General features: G+C 55.3%; 1 protein-coding gene across 2 annotated transcripts in view; it reads left to right on the top strand.

The window, feature by feature from the left end:
- The first annotated feature begins 225 nt into the window (after positions 1 to 225).
- The window catches only part of Scube3 (signal peptide, CUB domain and EGF like domain containing 3), a 35,430-nt gene continuing 13,709 nt past the window's right edge, over positions 226 to 21,946 (top strand). The window contains exons 1-10 of one of the 2 annotated variants that reach the window (XM_026785711.1): positions 226 to 422; positions 11,241 to 11,363; positions 11,989 to 12,114; positions 14,199 to 14,333; positions 15,196 to 15,321; positions 15,525 to 15,641; positions 17,473 to 17,520; positions 19,347 to 19,463; positions 21,164 to 21,286; positions 21,628 to 21,744. In XM_026785711.1, coding sequence (XP_026641512.1) covers positions 338 to 422; positions 11,241 to 11,363; positions 11,989 to 12,114; positions 14,199 to 14,333; positions 15,196 to 15,321; positions 15,525 to 15,641; positions 17,473 to 17,520; positions 19,347 to 19,463; positions 21,164 to 21,286; positions 21,628 to 21,744 — 1,117 coding nt within the window. In that variant the 5' untranslated portion in view covers positions 226 to 337. The remainder of the gene's footprint in view (positions 423 to 11,240; positions 11,364 to 11,988; positions 12,115 to 14,198; positions 14,334 to 15,195; positions 15,322 to 15,524; positions 15,642 to 17,472; positions 17,521 to 19,346; positions 19,464 to 21,163; positions 21,287 to 21,627; positions 21,745 to 21,946) is intronic. The other variant, XM_026785712.1, reaches the window with a different exon arrangement.

The raw sequence follows: 21,946 nt of genomic DNA, 5'->3' as shown, positions 1-21,946 counted from the left end.
GAGCCCGGGAGACGAGAAAGCAAGAGAGGAAGAAAGAGGCAGAAAGGGCGTGTTTAGGCGCTACGTCTCCCCTCCCCTTTCTCAGGTCCCAGCTCCGGCTCCTGCTCCGCGCTCGCTCTCCAGCTCCAGCTCCCCGCAGGCGAAGCTGGGCGTCGGGTGCGACAGCCCGGGCCGCCCCTCGGGCCGCCGCCCAGCGCCTGGCCGCGCTCCCCACCGCGCGCTCCGCACGCCCAGCCCGGAGCCCCCGCGGGGCGCCCTCCAGTCCCCTCCCCCTCTGCCTCGCGCCCTCTCCGGGGCTGCGACACCCCCGCGGCCCCGCCGCGCGGAGCTCCAGGCCATGGGCTCGGGGCGCGTCCCCGGGTTCTGCCTGCTCGTCCTGCTGGTCCACGCGCGCGCCGCCCAGCATGGCAAAGCTGCGCAAGGTAAGGGAGGCGCGGCGCGGGGCTGCGGGGCTGCGGGGCTGCGGGATGACGGGGCCCGAGTCAGGGCAGGTGCCTGGAAGTGCGTGGCTGTCAGGACCCGGCCTTGTGTCCCGGACTCTCCTGCCAGGGCCAGACCTCTGGGCGCTACGCGCCTAGCGAAGCGCTTGGAGGAGCCTGGGGGCGGCCGGCAGCAGGGAGCATGCACTTCTGCCGGCTTCTCTGCCACCTCTAGCATCTTCCGCCGAGGTTAGAGAATCTTCTCTCAAACATTGCCAGGGACTTCACTCGGGGGCTTGAGACCTAGAGAAGTTTTTAGCCGTGCCGCACAACTTCGTACCCTCACCCCCTCCCCGCACGCAGACAGGCCGAAATTTCAAAGTTGCTGTCTTATCAAGTCTAAAGATGTTAAAGAAAAACAGGCTCTTTCGCGGTGAAACCGACTGCCTGTCACGGGATGGTAGGGGGCAGAAGGAGAAAATGTCTGTGACTGGCTTCTGGCACGCACGTTGCGTTTCTGTCTTTTGGGGGGGAAATCTCTTTCGTCTCGCATGGCTTTCATTTCTTATCATAATATTTATTTATTAAGGCCTGGGGTTTCCAATTCCATTTAAATCCAGGTCAGAATTGCATTAAAATAACAAAGTAAAATTCCAGGCTGGGAGCTCTGACAGATTCCCTCTAGGAATTAGAGAGAGACTGGGAGGCCCTCCTGCCCCGGTCCCTGACCCCGAGCTCACTGCCCAACCAGTCCCAAGGCTGCGCTAGCAGAAACCAGGCTGGTGTCCCACAGCTCTCTGGGGACAGCCTCCCCTCCCCCATTGACCTGCTACACCCCTCCCCCCACGTTGTCCTCACCCAAAAGAGATTTATATGGACAAAAAGAAAATTCCTCTTAGCAAGATTTTGCCCGGGAGGTAGATTCTGCCTATTGTCCCAGGGGCTCCTGAAGTCAGCCAGAGATGAGGAGGTGTCTGAGCCAGGAGGAAAGTTGAACTTGGGAGTTGGGGAAGTCTGAGTGTCTGGCAGTCAGGTCGCTGTGTGGAGGGGCCTGAGCCCTGGAGTCCTAAGCTGTTGTATGCCACCCGCTTTCACTGTGTTCCTAGAAGGTGCTAAGTCAACACCTCCCGCCTCCCCCAAAACACGGTCTCTACCCTTGCCCCCTCCAACCTGTCCATTAACATAACCAAACACGGGAGACCCTCCGCTGTCAAGTACCAGACCCCACCCCACGCTCCTTCCAGCCCCAAACTGCTTCTTCTGCAGCCTTGGTTCCAGACAGCCCGCTGCCTGGAACAGCCCCTCTCCCCACTCTGGATTTGCTTGTGTGTTTTCGTAAACAAAGCTGGCTTTTGTAGTGCACGCTGACTTACTCATAACATGGAATTAGCTAGGGAGTTTAGTCTGAGGAAGGAACAGATTTCGTGCAGTAATCTAGAGACAAGATAAGGGCCTCTTTCAAGTTGGAGCCAGTGTCTGCAGAGTTGGGGGGGACAAGAGGAGAAACAGCTATTAAAGGGGCTCCAGGTGCAGCTGGAGACCCCTAAATGGGACAGGTGTGCAGGGAAACCAAGGCTCTCAAGGGATAGAAGTCAGGATATTTCCAGGGTACCTCGGGTACCTTCTTTTATTGGACACCCCACTGGGTGCTGGGGGACACTCAGCAGGAGGCAGTACCCTCAAGGCCCCTGCTTATCTCAGTCCTGAGCGCCAGCCACCTGCCCTGGTGAGGCTGCGGTAACTTGGCATCTGCCCCCTCCCCCCCGTAGGATTTCTGAGTCTGGCTGAGACTAGGCTGGAACCTCTCATTAACCCTACCATCCAGGAAATCTGTGAAACCCTGTCCATCAAAGGTTGCCTAACAACAGGTTTGCTGGAAAACAGAGCTGTGCTTGGACTCAGATTTGTAGGTAGATGCTTGCAGGCAGGGTGAGAACTCTTTGGTCTGAGCCTTACAGGCTTACCCGTGATGCTGTGAGCTCCGGGAGGCCTCCCTTGCTCTCTCGGCATATCTCCCATCTATCATCAGGGCTGGGAAGTCGCCTTTGATGCCACGTGCTCCTCAGTGGAACTCTAGAGGGTCTGTAAATCGGAAACACCCTCAGCAAGCATCTTGAAAAGAACTGCTGCACTTCTGGGGACATCTGTGTCCCTGGGAGCATCAAAGCCATGTGATGGGACGAGGATGGAACTGGGACAGGAGCTTAAGAATAAAGGAGGGAGGGAGGAAGCGAGAGGGAACTCCAACTCCAGCACCGCGGTCCACCACTGGCCGTCTGTGTCCTCTGGGACCTAGCCCCAGTCGGGGATTGCTGAACGTTTTGTCCCTGTGGATGAGTGGGCGGGTCAGCTAGTGGGACTGGGAATGAGTGAGCTTGCTGGGTACACGGTTTTGAGTGGTTCTCAAGTACCTGTCTGTGTGTCTTAAAGTAGACAGACTGGATAACCAAGATAATTGTAAACTTAAAAGCATTAATTTGCTTTGCTTTTTTTGAGGGGTGGGGGTGGGGTAGAGGTGGGAGGACAGCCATGGCTAAAAAGACCTAATCCCCACTTAGGGCTCAGGTTGCAGCTGAATGAAAAGGTCTCAGGGCCTCCAGGGGGACTGGTCCAGCCCCCAGGCCGGCTCCGGCTCCGGCTCTGGGACAGCCAGGTTGGCCATTTAGTTTACCTGGTAGTTTTCTTTCCTTGCTGGGGATGGAGACTGAGAAAGTCAGCCATTTAAAGCCACGGCATCCCTGAGAGTGAGCGTGTTCATCTGGTGGGAACAGTGTCTCTCTGTCTCTGGGTCTCTGTCTGGGTGTATGTGTCTCTCTCCTTTCCCCCACCCTCTCTTTCTCTTTAATGTGGCTGTTTCCTCTCCTCCCGGCTTCCCTCGGCTCCTGTGGCCAGCTCCTACAGTGAGGGGACTGTTCCTCCTAGCCCCTCCCTCCAAAATATGAAATGAAAACCATAACCGTGTCAGCGGGTGAGGGTGGCTCCTCAGGCAGCCGCCGTTGCTTGTGCCCCATCGAGGCCCTACTGGAGAGAGCAGACAGACAGACAGACAGACAGACCCCACTCTTAGATCCTGTTGTTTTATCAGTTTCCCTAAGCTCATCCCCACTTTTAGGAAGTCCTCAGAAGTCCCTTTGACCTCTTTCTGTGGCTTTCTGGTGGAGTGTCATAGGTGTGGGGAAAGCCTGGGGCTAGGAGGATATAAATTTTGTTCTCCACCCCCCACACACACACACCCGAGTCTCTGTAGGGTGGAATGGGAGAGAGTGGACTACAAAGACCTAGGAGTCCCAACCCTTACAGGTCTCAGATGAGACTGCTTTCTGGAACCTTCTGGAATCTGAGAGCATGAGAACCGGTTTGCGATGTGAGTGGCTAGGACCTGTTGTGAATGGAGACAGGCCGGGTGTGAGGTTGGGAATGTGAGGTGTGCATTCACTGGGGTGTGTGAACATGCATGTGCATGACTCTGTGTGTGTGTGTGTGTGCGTGTGTGTGTGTGAGCACATGTGTGTGTGTCCGTGTGCGTGTGTGTGTGAGCACATGTGTGTGTGTGCGCGTGTGTGTGAGCACATGTGTGTGCGCGTGCGCGTGCGTTTGTGAGCACATGTGTGTGCGTGTGCACGCGTGTGTGTGAGCACATGTGTGTGCGTGTGTGCGTGTGTGAGCACATGTGTGTGTGCGTGTGTGTGTGTGAGCACACGTGTGTGTGGCACTCCGGTGAGGGGGAGGAGGTAGGCGATGTGCGTTTTGTTTTAGTTGGAGAAGGAAAGTAGAATGGCTTGGTCCAATGCCTTGAACCGAGGGTGGGGGAGGGGAACGCGTGGCTTCAGATCCTCTGGAGAAGATGGTGGAGGTGGAGGAACTTGCTGCCAGATCCCACCCTGGTCTCTGCTGCCTGCTTCGGTGTGCGGGTGTGGGCCTCTGTACCCCTAGCACATGACCGCTCACTAAGAAAGAGTTCCTGTCAGGGCTGGAAACTGCGGAGCCGCTCTGAGGCTGGCAGTGCTTACGGGAGGCCCAGACCTGGGGAGACAGGAGTCTGGGAAGCACTGGACTGCTGGAGCTCAGGGGAGAGGTGAAAACAGCCAGCGCAGGGCCATGTGGAGGGGATGAATGGGCTACTCACCTGGGCAAAGGAGGGACACTGACTCTCTGTCTGCAGACTAGCCACTCTCTTCCCTGCCAGCCTGCGTTCTGCCTGACTCAGGTGGCACTAGGTGGGTGGAAGAGGAGGTATGAGCTCTCCCAAACTCAAGCCCGCTGGCTGGGAACTCGGGTTCTGCCCATTTTGCTGAACCCATTCATATCCGAAGCTTCAGTACCCTCTCCACCTGGACTGTGTTCCATTCTGCCGGTTGGAAGTCGGGCCATTTGGTACCTTTCCTTTCTTCCCCCACCTCAGTTTCCCAAGAAGGGTAGTCCTGTGTCAGGCGAGCAGCTAGCCTAGAAACCAGCCCCAGAAGCCCACGGACACGCTTCTGTGTATGTGCGCACTGTGGTGCCAAGACTGACCCCTACCAATCCCCGAGCCCTGCCCTCCTCAGACCAAGGGCTCGCTCTGGACTTGGAGCTGGATGCGTTTCAGAAGTGGGGTACCCCCACCCCCTTCCTGATCAGGCTGCCGGGGACTTTGGTTTGCCAATGGTTTTCTCCTGTGACAAACCATAACCCCAGAGAGCTATGGGCTTTGAATTTCAGAGCTTTGTGCCCACGACTGTCTGGTTGCGGTTATGGACAGTGGCAAACTGAGGACATGGTTGCTGACCCGTAGAAGATGCAGGATAAGGAATCCCTGGGTGAGGTCCAGCGTCAGGCTATGTGGGCGTCAGTGGAGGGGGGTCGTGGGAGGATGGGATGTTAAAGGGTAGACCCTGGGGGGGCAGGTTTAGAGAGAGGACGCTTTTTACAAGTTTCTAATTATATTTATTTGGAGTTTTCCTCTGGCGGTTTGAAGCTGTTAACAGCAGGAACCTGTATCCCTGGTGTTTGTTTTTGTTTCTAACCAGCTGCTTGGCCCCAGAGAAGTGAATCCCAAGGCTGGCAACACCTGCCCACCACTGCGCCTGCCTGCCCGCCCACCCTCTCCTTCCCTGGGTGTCTGTCTGCTCCCTGTCTATCCTGGTTTCCTCTTCTGCCATGGAGCATCCAGAGGCTGGCTTTTGACCACCAGCCAGTTCACTTCCAATCCATCTCGGGCTCTGTTTGGTTGCTTGCTTCAAGCTGAGTGCTGCCTTGGGGCCAGGGGAGGCAGAGACCCATCTCTCAAGTACTTTTGAAGGCTTTCGGGGGCGGGACAGAGTTCTGTCTCTACACTGGCTATTGGTTCTTCCCCAGGGTAACCACATTAGGCGGTTCCCCATCCATTAAATAAGACATGCCTGCAGCTGCCCGGGAAGGTAACAAAGGAGCCCAAGAGCCTACATCCACTGTATCCTCCCGGCCTCAGCGCACTGTCTTTGGGGACTCTAAAAAAACTCTCCATGTGTGCGTGTGCAGGCACACTGCCATGGCACACGTGTGGAGGTCAGAGAACAACCTCTGGGGTCCTTCTCACCGTCCACCTTGTTTGACACAGTGTCATTGTGCACCAGCTGGCTTGCCATCTGGGGATTCTCCTGCCTCTGCCTCCCGTTTTGCTGCAGGTGGCACAGGATTAGAGAGGCACACTGCTGGATCTGGCTTTCCAGGAGTTCTGGGGCTCCTGGCTCAGGTCCTCAATTTCACACGGCCAGTGCTTTCCACACTGAGCTATCTCCCCAGCTCTCTCCTCCCCAGAATAAACTCCCTAGGACACCCCTCTTTCCAGAAAAGTAAAGAAGCAGGCTTCCTTCTGGGGTATGCCACAGGGAATGGCCTCCTCCAATCATCTGATTAGCAGAGACCTACGAAGTACCTCCACTCCACTGTTACTCTGTCTCATTCACTGCTGAGCCCTAGGCACCTGGCACACTGCCCTGGTGGTACCTAGCGGCCATTTGCTGAGTGGTCAGGTACGCACAGCTCTGCCAGCAGTGCCATGGGTCCAAAGGGTCAGAAGTCATGGCCTTCAGGAACTCACGGCACCAAGTTAACATGGAGCAAGCATCCAAGAGCATACTTGAGGGGTGAATAATGACAGCAAGCTTTTCTTAAGCACTCATGTATGTCCATACTGTAGCACGTGCTGGGTATTGGTTCGTTTGATGCTGGGAGCAGCCCCCAAGATGGTGCTGTGACTGGTGCACAGGGGAGAGAACTCGTGCTCAGAGGTTGACTCAGGACGACACAAGCACAGGCCAAGCCTGCACTGGGACCGCCGCAGTACCAGTCTAGAACCCGCACTGGGACTGCATGGCACCAGTCTAGGACCCATACTGGGATAGCCGCAGTACCAGTCTAGAACCTGCACCGGGACCGGCACAGTATTGATCTAGAGCCTGCACTGGGGCTGCTACCATGTTGGTCTAGGACCTGCACTGGGCCCGCTACAGCGCCCGTCTAGAACCTGCACTGCTACAGTCAGTCTAGAACCTTGAGTCAGTCCGTCATGGTGCTCCTCTGGCAAAGTGTCTCCCAGCTCAGGCAAATCATTTATTTACATGAGTTGAAAAAGATATTCCCAGACCTGCCCAGGAGGTCCTGATATGGTGGGTCTAGACAACCCTGGGTCTTTAGAGGTACCCTGATTCCAGTGTGCAGCCTGAACCAAGAACCAGCAGTCTAAACCAACCCACGCCCAAGAGCATCACTTGGCTTGCAGCTGGTAAACAGCTGTGCCCTAGGAAGATGGACCAAAGCTGAGGCTGCCCACGCGTGCCACAGAGGTCCCTGAAAGGACACATTCTGGGCCGCCAGGTACGCTGAGGCGCTCTGAAGAACTGACAGAGGAGAGGGAAAAGGGTGCGATTGGGGGCCCTGTTTCCTGCTCTGTACCTCAGCCCAGTTTGCTTCAGAAGATGCCAGCCACAGTTGGATGGTCCCTTCTCCAGGAAGCACCCAGCCACGGGAGAAATGGACCATGTTAGATCAAACCACTTCAGAGTGTTAGCTGAGCAACTCAGTGTGAACCAAAGGGAGGGCAAGTTGAGTTACCCAGGGCCCAGGGCTCCCCAGGAGCTGATGGACAGTTCTGAACCAGGCATGGAAAGATGGAAAGGGTGGGCCTGGAGCATGACTGAGGAGGAGGAGGTGGGGGGCAGTGCACTGGTCAGTTGGTGGTGAGGGAATAGTCCAGGGTGGGACGTGATGTGTGGAGCCGTGAGCTGAAGACAGGTGAGCATTGTGAGTGGGAGATGCTAAGAAAAGCCTGAGGCAGCCGGCAGGGGAGGCCAAGGGAAGAGCCTGGTGTACCCGGAGCTGAGCCCCAGCAGATAGAGACAGACAACACCGAGATGGTTGCACAGGGGGGCTTTGGAGGAGCCTCCACGTTTCTGGGTTCGCCATTCAGAACCCCTGGGGCTCTGCTGTCCGTGGACCTCTGTGCTACTGGGGCGTTTCCCGTTGTGCTGCCCCCGTGGACATTTAGCCGGTGGCTGGTGGGGCCCAAGAGCTGTCTTTGAACTGCGATGAAGAAAACCACATGAGGCTCGTGGCTACTTGCAGTGGACGAAACAGAGCTGGACCCCCACTGCTCATCCCTCGGCTCACACAGCTCAGACTTCTTGTGTGGATTCTAATTAGTATGATTACATAAAAACCTGGACTCGGCTATTAGGGGGTAAAAGCCGAAAGATCATAGAAGCAGAGCAGCCAGCTACTAGTTCTTACCTCTATGAAATCCTCTGAGTGGGATGTCCTGCCTCTGCCAATCCTCAGACTGAATCCTGAGTCCCGTTCCCTCCCTCCTTATATTCCTCTCTCTGCCCAGCCGTGTCACTCCTGTCTCTACCTCCCTAGTGCTGGGGTGTGCCACCACTGTTTGGCTCTGTTTCTCTCTTAGACTAATCTCATGTAGCCCAGGGTGGCCTTGAACTCACAGAGATCTATCTGCCTCTGCCTCTGCCTCACAAGTGCTGGGGTAAAAGGTGTGAGCCACCACTGCCTGACCTCTATGGCTAACTAGTGTGGCTAGCTCCACACTCTGATCTTCAGGTGAGCTTTATTTGTTAAAGCACAAACAAAATATCACCACATTTCCCCTTTTTGTCTAAAATAAAAAAGGTTATAACGAATATAAGGAAAACTATATGCAATAAGTATAACAACCATATACAGTTTGTACAGGCAATAAGTACATCAACAATGTCTGGTCCATTTGCATTTGACAAGTTCAGAAAATGTTCCAGTAGTCCTATCTCGGTGAGAATGTTCCAGTAATCCTATCTCCGTGAGAAAAGTGTTGTACCTAATTCACTTTTTTTTTTAACTTGCGTTACCAACCCAAAATTATCTTTTTATGTCTCTCAACCTTACACAGTTTCCATTTCTTTAGTGAATTTCTTTGCTGAGTCTGGTTAACACTTCCTGTTGCCCACATCCTTACTCAGACAAATTAACCTCATGGTTGCTCGCAGCCTCTTTTGAGGAGGCACCATCATCCCCATTTGGGGGGGAGGGTCTCGGGACCAAAAATGAAAAAGAAGCCAAGTGTGTGCCGCATGCCTGCCATCCCAACACTAGGGAGGCTGGAGCAGGGGGATTATGAGCTGGAGGTCAGCCTGGGCTATATAGTAAAGCCTTGTCTGTTAAAGGAAAACTTAGGATAAAGCCTCCCAGAGATGGGAGAAGTGGACCTTAACCGGGATTGCCTCAGCTCCTGTTAACCTTCCTTCAATGGGACAGTTCTCGCTTCTGTATCCACTATATCAGTCAGACAGACAGGTTCTCCAACAGCCTCTTGCCGTCCACAAGGCCACTCGGACTTGGTTTATGAACTCCATCTTCATCTTTTCACTCCATGGAGACAGGCTGGCAGGCTCGTGACTGCTGAGCTCTGGTGAGGTGGGCAGTAAGTGTAGACAGGACTGTCGGGACGGCCAGCAACGGCACAGAAGGCTGGGGGGTCATGAGCAGAGCCAAGCGGAGCTGAACGGAGCCAGAGGAGCTGAGGCAGGCAGGGTGTGAGGTGTGCTCATTGCAGGTCTCAGCCCATGGTACCCCAGCCCTGCCCCCAGTGCTTCTGGAAGCAGAGTGTCACAAACTACAGGAACTGCCGGTGCAGTGTGCTCTGCTTAGTCAGAAACTCCAGGACGTGCCTTGAGCTGGGTTCACTGGATCTGGCAAGGGCTGAGAGCCTCCATTCTAACAAAACCCACTTGGCAGCTCAGGAGTCATACCCGCCTCTCTCAAGCCCCACTCGGTTGTCTATTCAGATACTCTTTGGGAACTTTGTATACTTTTCTCTAGTTCATAGGTGGGCATGGCCTCTTCCTCCTCAGACTGTGACAGGACTCTCAACCCTAGTTGCTCATTAGAATCATCTGGAAGCTTTGGTAAATTACGGATTGGCAGGCCCCAGCCCAGACTTGACGACTACAGACTTTGGGGCCTTGGGCATTTTGCGGGGAGCTGCTGAGAGGAGGGTCTCCTCATGCCCAGTGTCTCGTGGCTCCCTCCTGCGCCTGCTTCCTCTCACTGGTCTATCTGACTGGGCTACGTGGCCTGTGTGTTCTGAATGTAACGACTGCCCCAGCACAGCCCTTTCCCGCTGAACGAGCCCTCCTCCTCGGCATCACTTCAGCTGCCTGGGCTCTCTGGTATTGTCTCTGACTTCCCCCAGGTTCTTTATTTGATTTATTTTGGCTTTTTGAGACAGAATTTCTCTGTGTAACAGTCCTGGCTGTCCTGAGACTTGCTTCGTAGACCAGGTTGGCCTTGAACTCACAGAGATCCGCCTGCCTCTGCCTCCCGAGTCAGAGGTCCTTTCTTAATCACCTTTGTTTTTTGCCCCTCTGGAGGGGCCTCTTTCTTTAGTGTCGTGCCTATTAGAGGGAGCATTGGCGTTGGAGCAAAAAGATCCAGAACTGAGGGCAGGGGCGCTGCCTGCTAAGTGGGAGCACTCCGAGAACTGTGCTTACCAAGCTTCAGATGGCCAGGCCAACACCTGTCAGATCCTGGCCCCTCTGCTGCTAGCTCAGGGGCCAAGGAAAACCTTCCATGGAACTCTGTTCCTCTAAAGCTGCTTGGTCCCATGCTGAACAAGTAGGAGCAGGCTTGATCTTTTGTCCAGGTTTTTGAGAGAGGGTCTCACTATCTAACCTAGAACTCCTGATCCTCCCTCCTCGGTTTCCAAGAGCCGGGGTCACGGGTGTGCGCCGCTGTACCGGAAGGACAAGTCTGTTCTACAGTTGACTGTGAGGCACATGAAGAGCCCACAGAGGCCCCGGCTCCTTTTCTTCCTTAATTTACTAGTGATCAGCTGGGCAGGGTGGTTCATACCTGTAGTCCCGGCATTTGGGAGAGAGGGAGGCAGGAGGACCAGGCATTGAAGGCCACCCTCAGCTATGTAACAAGTTCTAGACCAGGCTAGACCATAGGCATCCCTTTCTAAAAAAAAAAAACTTATCAATGACTGGACTTTTAGGAGACCAGTGACTCCATGCCTGTCTCCCTTGCTCTAAGCCTGCTGCTACGAAAAATAAACTAATTCACACTGTGTCTAACACATCGAGTGTGCTGGGCAAATTGAAGAGTGTCTCAGAGTAGCTGAGCCATGACTGTGGTTTGAATATCTTGGAGGCAGTAAGTGTTCATTGTGACTCCCTGAAAGGACCAGAGAATGTGGGGACCTCGGGTGCACTGGCTCTGTCTTTAAGAGGGGACTCTGACTTGGGGGAGTACACCTTCAAAACTTACTTGAGGGGCAGTGTGGGGTCCTCACATGTCCTCCTCTGCCCCTGCCAGATGTGGATGAGTGTGTGGAAGGGACTGACCATTGCCACATCGATGCCATCTGCCAGAACACACCACGGTCGTATAAGTGCATCTGCAAGTCTGGCTACACCGGGGATGGCAAACATTGCAAAGGTGAGACTGGGGGGCGCCTGCGGGAGAGTGGGAACCAACGCTGTTGCCTGGGGGACGGCGTCACAGTTCCCAACACCTGCAGCCTCTACAGGCCCAGGAGGGCCTCTTCCCAGAGAGCAGAGTGTCCTGGTGTGCATCAAAGCATTGCACAGATGAGCCGGAGAGCTGGCGGGAACACTCCCTAGCCTCTTACCCACATAGCCGTCTGGAGTGTCACACCTCAGGCTTAGAACTAAGGCCTGAAGATCCCATTCAGATGGTGCTCACGGGATGGGACCGGCGTTCCCCAGTGGGAGTTCACTCACAAACAAGTATATCTTCTGACATAATTAAAAAGGTTAATTCCAAGTAGCTTAGGAATATTGTTCTCAGAGTGTGACCTTGCATACTGCTGCGGCTTTGGTGGACGAGGTCTGTGATACTGCTTGTTGGTAACTTTTTGTTACCCGCTAGGACCTGAGGGGTATTGGTTCAAGGATGACACCCCCCCCAGCAGTACCACAGTTAAAAAAATGTTCAAAGTCTCTATATAAAATGGCACAGTTAAAAAGAAATGCAAGTAAAACGGCATAGCTGTTTGTGTGTGGTCTTCAGCATCTCCAGCCTGTATTCTCTCTGTGCGCAGACGTGGATGAGTGTGAACGGGAGGATAATGCGGGCTGTGTGCACGACTGTGTTAATATCCCTGGAAATTACCGGTGCACCTGCTATGACGGATTCCACCTGGCACACGACGGACACAACTGTCTGGGTGAGCAAGGGGCGCTCGGCGCTCATTTGGGAGGGGAGGAGGAAAAGGGTCCAGAAAGAGCTGAATTCCTTCAGGGGAGCATGGGCAGCCCCCCCCCTGTGAGGTAGGCACGCGGGGACTGGGGTGCTGCTGCTGGCAGGAAAGTACTCGAGGGGCGATGAGAATGGTGGGCTCAACTCCGTGCCTGGGGGGTGAATTAGCTTCAGACGAGCCCTGTGTCGGTCACTTAGAACCTGTGGGACCTTGAGCCTCTGGGAATCTTAGATCTCTCGTCCCTAAAGTGTGTTAGTACCCTTCTTAGAGGCTGCTTGTGGCGGGGGGGGGGGGGGTGGTGGATCATCTCGAGAACCTGTGTAGAAAAGCCAGGTGCAGCTTTAGCACGAGCGGGTACTCCATGGACAGGAGCATTGTTGCTGCTGCAGATGGTTCTCCTCAGGGCTCTGGAAGCCTCTGCTCCTTTGTGCCTAGTTTTGTCTCCAGCCTTCCTGTCTTCAAGCTCACCTACCCAGTTCTGAGCCTCAGTCTGCCTGATGTCCCTCATCCCAAGAGCTCCAATACAGATGGGCTCCCTGGGCCACTGAATTCAGCTTTAGTCTGTTGTTTTTGAGAGTTAGTCAGACCAAGTGAGAGGTCCCCTTAAGGAGAAAAATCTGAAGTGTGCAAGATTTGAGATTTGAAATTCTCTCAACTTTCTCTTTGGTTCTGGCAGAAGAGAGAATCGGCAAAGGAATGAGCAGTGGGTTAGGGTGTCAGATGCCCCATAGTCTACGACCCCCCTTACTGCAGAAGGGCACGTGACCATTGCTGCCACCCTTCTACCCAGGTCCCTGGCAGACCCTTCCCAGTGGCTGTCTTCCCCATCCCCTCTGTCACTGTAGAAGGGGCCTTCTCTACCCTGTCACCTGGAGACTCCTTAGGGTCGGGAAATGAAACACCGGGTGCAGGATAGGGGTATCCATGGAACTATGATTATCAGTTCTAGGTTTTTGGCTTCCATTGGGTTTTTCTAACCCCACTTCTTACCAAGAACTAACCATAGAGATTGAGAGAGAGGAAAGAGAGAGATTTTATTGATTTATTGAGAGGGTCAGAGTTACAACAGTCTGTGTAAGGTGTGGGTTCAAAGCCTCAACCATCTCTTTAACTCTTAGGGAACCCTTGAGAAAATTGTCCATGTGGTGGGCCTCAGTTTCCCCAGGGAGAATCAGGATGGCAGTAGCCAACATAGAGATGGAGCTACAGAAGTGAGCTGTCAGGGTGAGCTTGGCTCTAGGGCTGGTGACTTGGTGGCATCCTATTGTTCCTCCTCCGCCATTCAGGGTGTGGCCTGGTCACCTTCCCCACCCTTCCATACCACACTGCCAGGCTTTGTTTTGTTAAACCAAAATAGGAGAAAAGCTAGGAACTGTGGCAAAGAGCCCAGGCCTGGGGGGAGGGGAAGAAGGCGGAGGTTGTGGCCGGTCCACAGAATGGTCCTTGCCTCATGATGACTTTGTGACTCAGCTGTCATTCCCGTCATTGTCGGCATCACAGCCATTCTGCTGCCTGCGGACAGAGCCATTTCCAGGTTCCTGGCTGTCATCACAGCTAGGGGCCACTCCTGGGTCCGCCACTGCCAGCCGGTGTGACTAATCTCCATCCTTGTCTTCCGCAATGTTCCTCGCACCCTGGCTTCCCTCCTGACCCCGGCACTCGGGCCCAGGGTTCTTATTGATTTATTGAGATTTTGTGTGTGCAGTCATGTGTGTTCTGTATACCACATGCCTGAGGTGCCAGAAGAGGACACTAGATCCCCCAGGACTGGAGTTAGAGGCAGTTAGCTGCCATGTAGGGACTGGGACTAGAACTTGGGTCTCATTGCTGAGCTGTCGTCTCTCCAGGTTTGACGACTCCGTCTCTACTGTGTGGGGGAGGGACCCAGTCCTCACCTAGGCTAGCTATGTGGGATGCTCCCCACCCTACCTGAGCTCTAATCTGCGTTCCTCTTCACAAGTACGGGACTGCTTGCTAAGGTGGCTCATGTGTGTTTGGGCCCAGTCTCTGGTGCCGCCACCGCAGCCCCACCAATCACCTGTCTTGCACAGATGTGGATGAGTGTGCTGAGGGTAACGGTGGCTGTCAACAGAGCTGTGTCAACATGATGGGCAGCTACGAATGCCACTGCAGAGAAGGCTTCTTCCTCAGCGACAACCAGCATACCTGCATCCAGCGGCCAGAAGGTCAGCCCGTGGCCTGGGAGGCCCCCAGGCTTCTCTACCCCGCTTTTCCTCTACACCCTGTGTCCTACCCTCTAGATTCCTTCTGATTTCTTAATGTAGTCACAGCCTAAGGGCTCCACACACAACACTGTATTAGAAAAAAATCTAGGGGATAAATCTGGGATCAGGTCATTGCCTGGAACTGAGGTCACTTTGGGGCGTTCTCTGGCCGGCTGTGATGGGGACCCTGTTGGTGGGCATTCATCTGTAAGCTGCCACTTCTCAGGGACAGCCTCACCACTGTCCCCTTCCATGGCTTGGATGGAGGAAGTTGTCAGAGGGAGCCTGGAGTGTGTGCTGCCTGCTCTTTCCTTCACTGGGATCTGATGTCCCCAGGGCAATAGTTCTGGTCTGCTTTGTATCCCATCACCCAGTGAGCAGCCCTGCCTGTGGGAGGAACTTAATATTTGTGCCATAGCCAGGCTTGATGGTGTGTACCTCTAAGCCCAGCACTCGGCAGGCAGAGGCAGGTGGAGCTCTGAGTTTGAGGCCAGCCTGGTCTACAGAGTGAGTTCCAGGACAGCCAGGGCTACACAGAGAAACCCTGTCTCCCTCTGCCTCCCCGACAAAGTGGCATAGTAATCACCTCTGCTAGTTAGTTCCCGCTTTATCAATCTGATTGCTATTTATCTTTAGGTTTCTAATCCCGGTTTAAGCTCTTTGAGCAAATAGGTCCTGGTTTAGATTTTCCTGGGTCATTCCTAAATCCTGAGCAGCTCTGGATTTCGGCTGACCCTCACAGTGTCCTTAGCCCCAGCTGGCCCCGCCCCTCCGCGGCCTCCAGGTGCAGCAGAAGTACCAGGCTCTCCTCTTCCCTTTGCAGAAGGAATGAACTGCATGAACAAGAACCACGGCTGTGCCCACATCTGCCGGGAGACTCCCAAGGGCGGCATTGCCTGTGAATGCCGCCCTGGCTTCGAGCTCACCAAGAACCAGCGGGACTGTAAACGTGAGACCTATGAGGGCAGGGGCGTGAGGGACGGCGGGGGGGGGGGGGGGGGGGGGGGGGGGGTGCGGCTCAGTAGCCAAAGGGCAGGGACAGGAGGAAAGAGGCGGGGGAGGAGGGAGGTGTGGAAGGACACAAAGAGGAACCACCCTGCTGACCTGAAGCACAAGGGGAAAGCTGGCTGACAGGTCTCCCTCTCTGCACAGTGACCTGCAACTATGGTAACGGTGGCTGCCAGCACACATGCGATGACACAGAGCAGGGTCCCCGGTGCGGCTGCCATGTCAAGTTTGTGCTCCATACTGATGGGAAGACATGCATCGGTGGGTGAAGCTAGGGAGCAGCTCAAGGCACTGTGACAGGGTGGGCGCAGGGACTGGGGACTGCGGGGGGGTGGGGTCTAGGTGCCGGACCTAGTAACTGCCGAGGGATGATGACCCATGTAATGGCAGGTCCAGTAAGGGACGGGACTCCGGGAGACTAAAAGGCACACTCAACCCTCCGCCCTCCCCAGGAGTTCCACCCTCCTCTCCCTCCCAGGCTGTAACATTGCCAAACTGGGACCCATTAGCAGAAGAGCTGGTCAACAAGACTGCAGGGATGTCTTGAGGAATTCTGGGGTGGTCAGTGTGGGAAGGTGGGGACTGGGACAGGCAGGTGTCCCCACTGTGGAACAGGCCAGGACATACTGCTTGTCCCTAGAGCAGCCAGTCGTGGGCTGACAAGTAGGGTGACTTCGGCCACCGCTTCCTCTCCACCCCTGCAACTCCATCCCTTTCCTGCCCCTCACCTGATGCCCCCAGGCTCACCTCCCACTCCCCGACCACTGGAGCCTGTGGCTGCCTGCACCCCTCAGCTGCTGCAGCCTTCCACCCCCTGCTGCCTGAAACCCATCTCCTGAACTCCTACGCCTGACCAGAGTCTCCACATACCCTGAATGAGCTAATTCCTTCAAGTTACCTTTTGGATTCCCTCCGTTGCCATTTCTTCAGTGGCGAGATGACTGGACAGTGTGTCCCCTTGGAGAAGTAGGAAATGAAAGGGCTTCGGCCAGAGTTGAGGCAGGGTCTCCAGCCGTGCATGGAGAGGCATACCTGCTCTGTGGGCATGGGCACTTATGGAGAGCTGTCCATCTGGTGGGCTGTAGCAGGCGGGGGGTGGGGGGAAAGGTGAGCACGGTGGCTCTGTGTTCTGTGTGTCCAAGACAGATTCAGGTTAGGACCGATCAGTCCTTTGCCCCTGTCTTCTCCACGTCCGCCACAGACGGGAGCAGACGGGTTCACACAGGTTCCTGGCACTGCTCGAGATACGTGTGGATTGAAAGTGCCCCTCTAACGGAAAGCTTTCCTGCTCTCGCTCCCCCCCATCCCCTCTAACTCTTCAAGGACCCTAAAACAGGTTCAGGTCTTCCTAATGCCTTCTCCAGCTGGGTTATTCCAGCTCCTTTCATATTCTCCTTATAGGGCTAATTTGTCTGCTTTGAAAACCTCCCACCACCCTTTGGACACACCCACATACCCCCATATTCTCCCAGAAGAAACCGCATGTGGTCCCTGGGGAGAAGAGACAGAGGTCCCATGGGGAAGAGGCAGAGTTCCTTCTTGGGTTTCTGTTTGAATGTTCTCAAACATGGCTGCTTTTTGAAAATGCCCGTATCAAGCTTGACCTCTCCAACCCAGGACACACTGCACCGTCTGGGCGGCGGCAGCAGCAGCGAGGCAGGACAGAACAAACGAGCAGCCTTCTCCCCAGCCCTCTTCCCCTGCTCTGAGGGAGATGAGCTTACTTGCCTTGGCAGGAATTGTCACTGGGTTGACCAGGGCGCCCAGAGTGGGGAGACTGGGAGTGTAGTTAACAGAGAAGGGATTTGGGGGTGGCTGAGTGCAAGCCTTGACATCTCATGCCAGCTTTGCCTCTGACATGCTCTGTGGGGTCGAGACTCAGAACTTCTGTTTTATAGTCTCTTGATGAGGGCCTGATTTCTTTGAGGGTACCAGGCAGGACAAGGCTGGGGAATGAGGCTAATCTGGGGCCCCAAGGGTCACCATGTGGGGCTAGTGGTTTGACCTTCAGGGTGGAGGGTACAGGGTGGGCCTGGGCCCAGTGGGCTGCAGTGGCGCCTGCCCCAGATCTAAACAGCTTTTTTACAAACAGGGGAAAGGCGGCTAGAGCAGCACATGCCCACTCAGGCCGTTTCTAATGGTAAATATGTCTGCTCTCCGCTTGCTCTCACTGGCTTGCTAGGGAAGGGCTAACCCGCTGGGGCTCCCACTAACTGCATGCCCAGCAGGGCTTCCCCTGGTAGTGCGAGCACTAGACCCATCAGGTGGTAAGGAACTCAAAGCTGGCCTGGGAACCTTCATGCTGATGTTTCCCTGGTTCCCCTCCTTCCTCATCTGCTTCCTCTTCCTATACCACCTTCTAACACCCTATCCCCTTCCTAGTCATCAGCACCCCCCTCCCCGCCCGTCACTGCCTCTAAAGTCTTAGCCAGTGCCAACTTCCCCATCGTTTCCACTAAGCCACTGAGATAAGGGGCATCAGAGTGGGATGTCATCCCCTCTGTGGGTCATCCTGCTTGGGTTCCTACTGTTAGTACACCACTGAGAGCAGCTGCTGATCTCTGCCTGACCTGAGTTTGGATCCTGGCTCTGCCATATTCTCACCAGCCAGTCTCGAGCGAGCCCCATCTTCTCTGGCCTTCAGCTTACTCTTCTGCAGAAGGGGGCAGTGATAGTCCTCCTGTGGGTGTGATGATCAGGACAGCATGTGGTCAGTGCCTTGCACCAAGGACAGGGCAAGCTGTGTCCTCCTGCCGCCCTCCTTGCTCTGAGCAACTGTCCTGCAGAGGTGGACAACTCTGTCCAGCTTCTTGGTCCAGCCTGGCATAGGCACCGTGCCAGTCCTGTGCCCATCCTGGGTCCTCTGGAGGATCTACACACAAACAGGATCTTGTCCAGGCCTTGGGAGCCCTCTTTCCATACTTTGAGCACTTCTGGGAGAGACTGGACTTGAGTTGCTCATGGTCTGGCGGCCTCAGACACAATGAAAGGAGCCCACTGTGGTCGTTCCCAGATCAGGACATGCCAGGGACTCCCAGGCAGAGGTAGGCTTCTTTTGGAGCCCTGGCACGCTGCCCTCATTGGTGACAAGGGTGGACTTGATATCCTGAGAGTAGTTTTCTCTTGTGTCATGGAGGCCTTGGGATGCTAACGGGAGGATGCTCGGTGCCTCTAGGACAGGCCGAATCACTCCAGGTCCTCGTGCAGGTTCTTGCAGTACTGGGGCTGATGGCTTTCCTCTCCAAAGCAGCTGTTTGAGTCGTTTCCCTTGGGCCAGGCCTCTCAGCAGGCGCAGGACCGATGGAGCTCAACAAGGCTCTGAACTCTCCTCTGTGCCCCTTCCACCTTCCCTCTGGATTCCTCCTCCCTCCAGCCCCTCCTGTGCGTGCACATTATCTCATCAGTAAAATAGGAGGACCAGACAGCCAGTTTGCTTCCAGGGGGACAGGAGGGTCTGGGAGGAGGTAAAGGTGGATGGCCCAGCTTGGCTGTCTCCTCTGAGGTAGGGTGTCAGGCCTGCAGTGTCCGGGAGGGGGATGAATCGATGGGCAGCCATCAGTGTCTTGAGACCCTCTTCCCACCAAACCTCTTAGGAGACTGTCCACCATGAACCCCCCACCCCCAGGATGGGAAGAGACTGGTCTGCCCCTTCTGTTCCCGGGCAGGCCAAGCCCTCATCTTGCTTTCATCTCTCCTGCCTCCCCACCCCCACCCCCTCAGCACATTCCTGCCTGACAGCTCCGGCTTGTACCTGCCTCGCTGCTGTCCTCCTTGTTGCAATCAAGTAGGGGGCAGGGATGTGGAGTGCTAGCTCGCTGGGCTGCACTCCTGAGGAGCTGGGCTTCGGGAGGAAGGGGAGGCTGGAGCCTGGGGCTTCTGCTTAATGCTCTTGCTGACCTCCGGCGAGGTGGCTGAGGCCTTCCCTCAGGCCAGTAACCCCATCGCTACCCACACCTCCCTCCACAGAGACCTGTGCTGTCAACAATGGGGGCTGCGACAGTAAATGCCACGACGCTGCGACCGGGGTCCACTGCAGCTGCCCTGTGGGCTTCATGCTGCAGCCAGACAGAAAGACCTGCAAAGGTGAGATCTCAGAGAGGGCAGGAGCAGGGCAGCCTCCGCCAGGATGAGGTGGGGCCGAGATTTCGCTCTTATGGAGCCACAACTCCCTTCTCCCCAAAGAACCCAGGACAAAGCTAAGGGCCGGCTCCTGTCTACTCTCCCATCTCAGTTCAAGGGGCACAAATCCAGCTAGGGGCACAAAAGTCCAGCTAGCACTTCGTTGCCTTCCGGGCCCAGCCTCCCTTGTTCCTACTCTCACCCCCGTCCTGTCCTGTCCCGGGAGAAGGTTCCTGCCCTGAATGAACATGGTCACCCCTGAGCTGGAAGGCCCTCTGAGCCGACCCTGTGCCTGAGGGCATGGGTGGCTTTCACTTTTTGGACCTGCATTCCTCAGGTCTTCCCAGTGGCTCTGGAAGGATCTCTTAGACTGTACTAGGGAGAGTGAGAGTCGGAAGCACCAAAGAGCCTGGCTGCCAGTTCTGAGCCCAGCTCCGCGGGCTCCCTCCATTGGACCTCGCTCATAGATGTGCTGCGGGGATGGATGAACTGTATACAAAAGAGGGTCTCCATTGGACCTCGCTCATAGATGTGCTGCGGGGATGGATGAACTGTATACAAACGAGGGTCTCCATTGGACCTCGCTCATAGATGTGCTGCGGGGATGGATGAACTGTATACAAACGAGGGTCTCCATTGGACCTCGCTCATAGATGTGCTGCGGGGATGGATGAACTGTATACAAACGAGGGTTGGCACGGGGACCCTTTGGGCTTGCTGTCTTTATGGTTTAAGTTCCCACACTACCCATTCTACTCCCCTCCTTCCAGTTCACTGGGATTTGTGGACCGTGAGGGAGAGAGGGGGAGGGAGGCCATTTAGAAAATGATGACTCATCACGTCTGTCGTCTGGTCTTGAGAAGTGGGGACCGGGAAGTAGGGCCGGCTCCTTCTTTGTGTCTTTTGGCCCAGCAGCTGCAGGAGGGGGAGGGCTGGGGCAGCAGGTCAGCCAGCCGCACTCGAGGTTTCCTGCTGGGCAGGACTGTTGACAGGTAGGCCTGCCGAGCGAAGCCCCACCCCCTCCCCTCCAGAAGTGGTGAGTAGCCTGGGTCCTGTCTGCCACCAGCTAGGGAACTTGACCTCAGGAAGGAAGCTGCTCACCCGCCCCTTTCCCTCTGGTACCCGTACCCGACACTGCCAGGCTCTGAGTTCCTCCAGTCCCCTGCCTGGCCCCACTCCTGCTCCTCATCTCAGCCCCTCTCTCTCTTGAAAGTCCTTTCGACCTAGCATCGTTGCCAGTTCCTCCTCCCTGAGGTTGCCCCTTTCCAGCAAGTCTCTCTAGGCTCAGCCCTCCTGAGCCAAGCTGTGTGACGAGTCCGCACTACGAAAGGAGAGTCCTGTTACCGTCTCAGGGATGGCCATCAGCTGGAGCGTACGGGACATGGCCCAGCCTGGAGTTCAAATGGCCTCCTGTTCCCCTAACTCCAGACAGTTGTTCACTGCTGGCTTAGGTGGTTCCTGGACTCAACCTCAGGAAAAAAAAGGTGTTACCATGGCCAGATATCCTAGACAGGGAAGACATGAGGACAGAGGGTGACAGCCAAGTTAACAGGGACAGACCAGGTCCCTCCTTGACTTTCCTTGTCTCTTCGAGAAAGAGCTCTTGTCTCCTGTTTGCTCCTAGCCTTCAGTATTGTCCTTTGTTGTTTTGTCTGCTCCCCCAGACATCGACGAGTGCCGCTTAAACAATGGGGGCTGTGACCACATCTGCCGCAACACAGTGGGCAGCTTCGAGTGCAGCTGCAAGAAGGGCTACAAGCTTCTCATCAACGAGAGGAGCTGCCAGGGTGAGCAGGCTCAGGGCACTCTCTGGAGAGGCTCTCGGTTGGGAGAGCTTCTGGGATGGCTCCCGTGGACACAGGAACATGCACAGGCAGTGTTAGCCACTGGCAGCCAAGGGGGCTCCTTCCTTCTCCACTGTCTGATTCTTCCAGATGTGGCCTGCTGCAGCTAGGTCATGACCCACAGGTTCTAGACGCAAACAGAAACTCCAGGCCGGTGCACAGAAGGAGTTGGCCCTGCTCAGTCACAGATCTGGGGGCAGTCCAGGGTCTCTTTCAGCTCCCTGAAATTCGCCCCCTGAACATGGGGCAGACAGACTCAGGATCTCAAACCCTCGCTCTTCCAGACATAGACGAGTGCTCCTTTGATCGAACTTGTGACCACATGTGTGTCAACACACCAGGAAGCTTCCAGTGTCTCTGTCATCGTGGCTACCTGCTGTATGGTGTCACTCATTGTGGGGGTAAGCCAGCAAGCTCATACCCTCCTGCTTCCCAGCCACCTCGGTCCCTCACTTTTCCACCCTCCAAAACTCTTGATAACCCTGTGCTGACTTGGGGTAATAAGAAATCCCTGGGAGCATGTGTGACGTCTGCATCCAACACCCCAAAGCCAGCTAGCAGACAGGCACCAGGGAGCAGCATCTGCCAGCAGGGTGATTATGT

This window comes from Microtus ochrogaster, linkage group LG2 (genome assembly GCF_000317375.1).
Source record: "Microtus ochrogaster isolate Prairie Vole_2 linkage group LG2, MicOch1.0, whole genome shotgun sequence".
Classification (NCBI taxonomy): domain Eukaryota; kingdom Metazoa; phylum Chordata; class Mammalia; order Rodentia; family Cricetidae; genus Microtus; species Microtus ochrogaster.
Note: the sequence above shows the minus strand (reverse complement) of the source record. Positions and strands in the feature narration are given on the sequence as shown.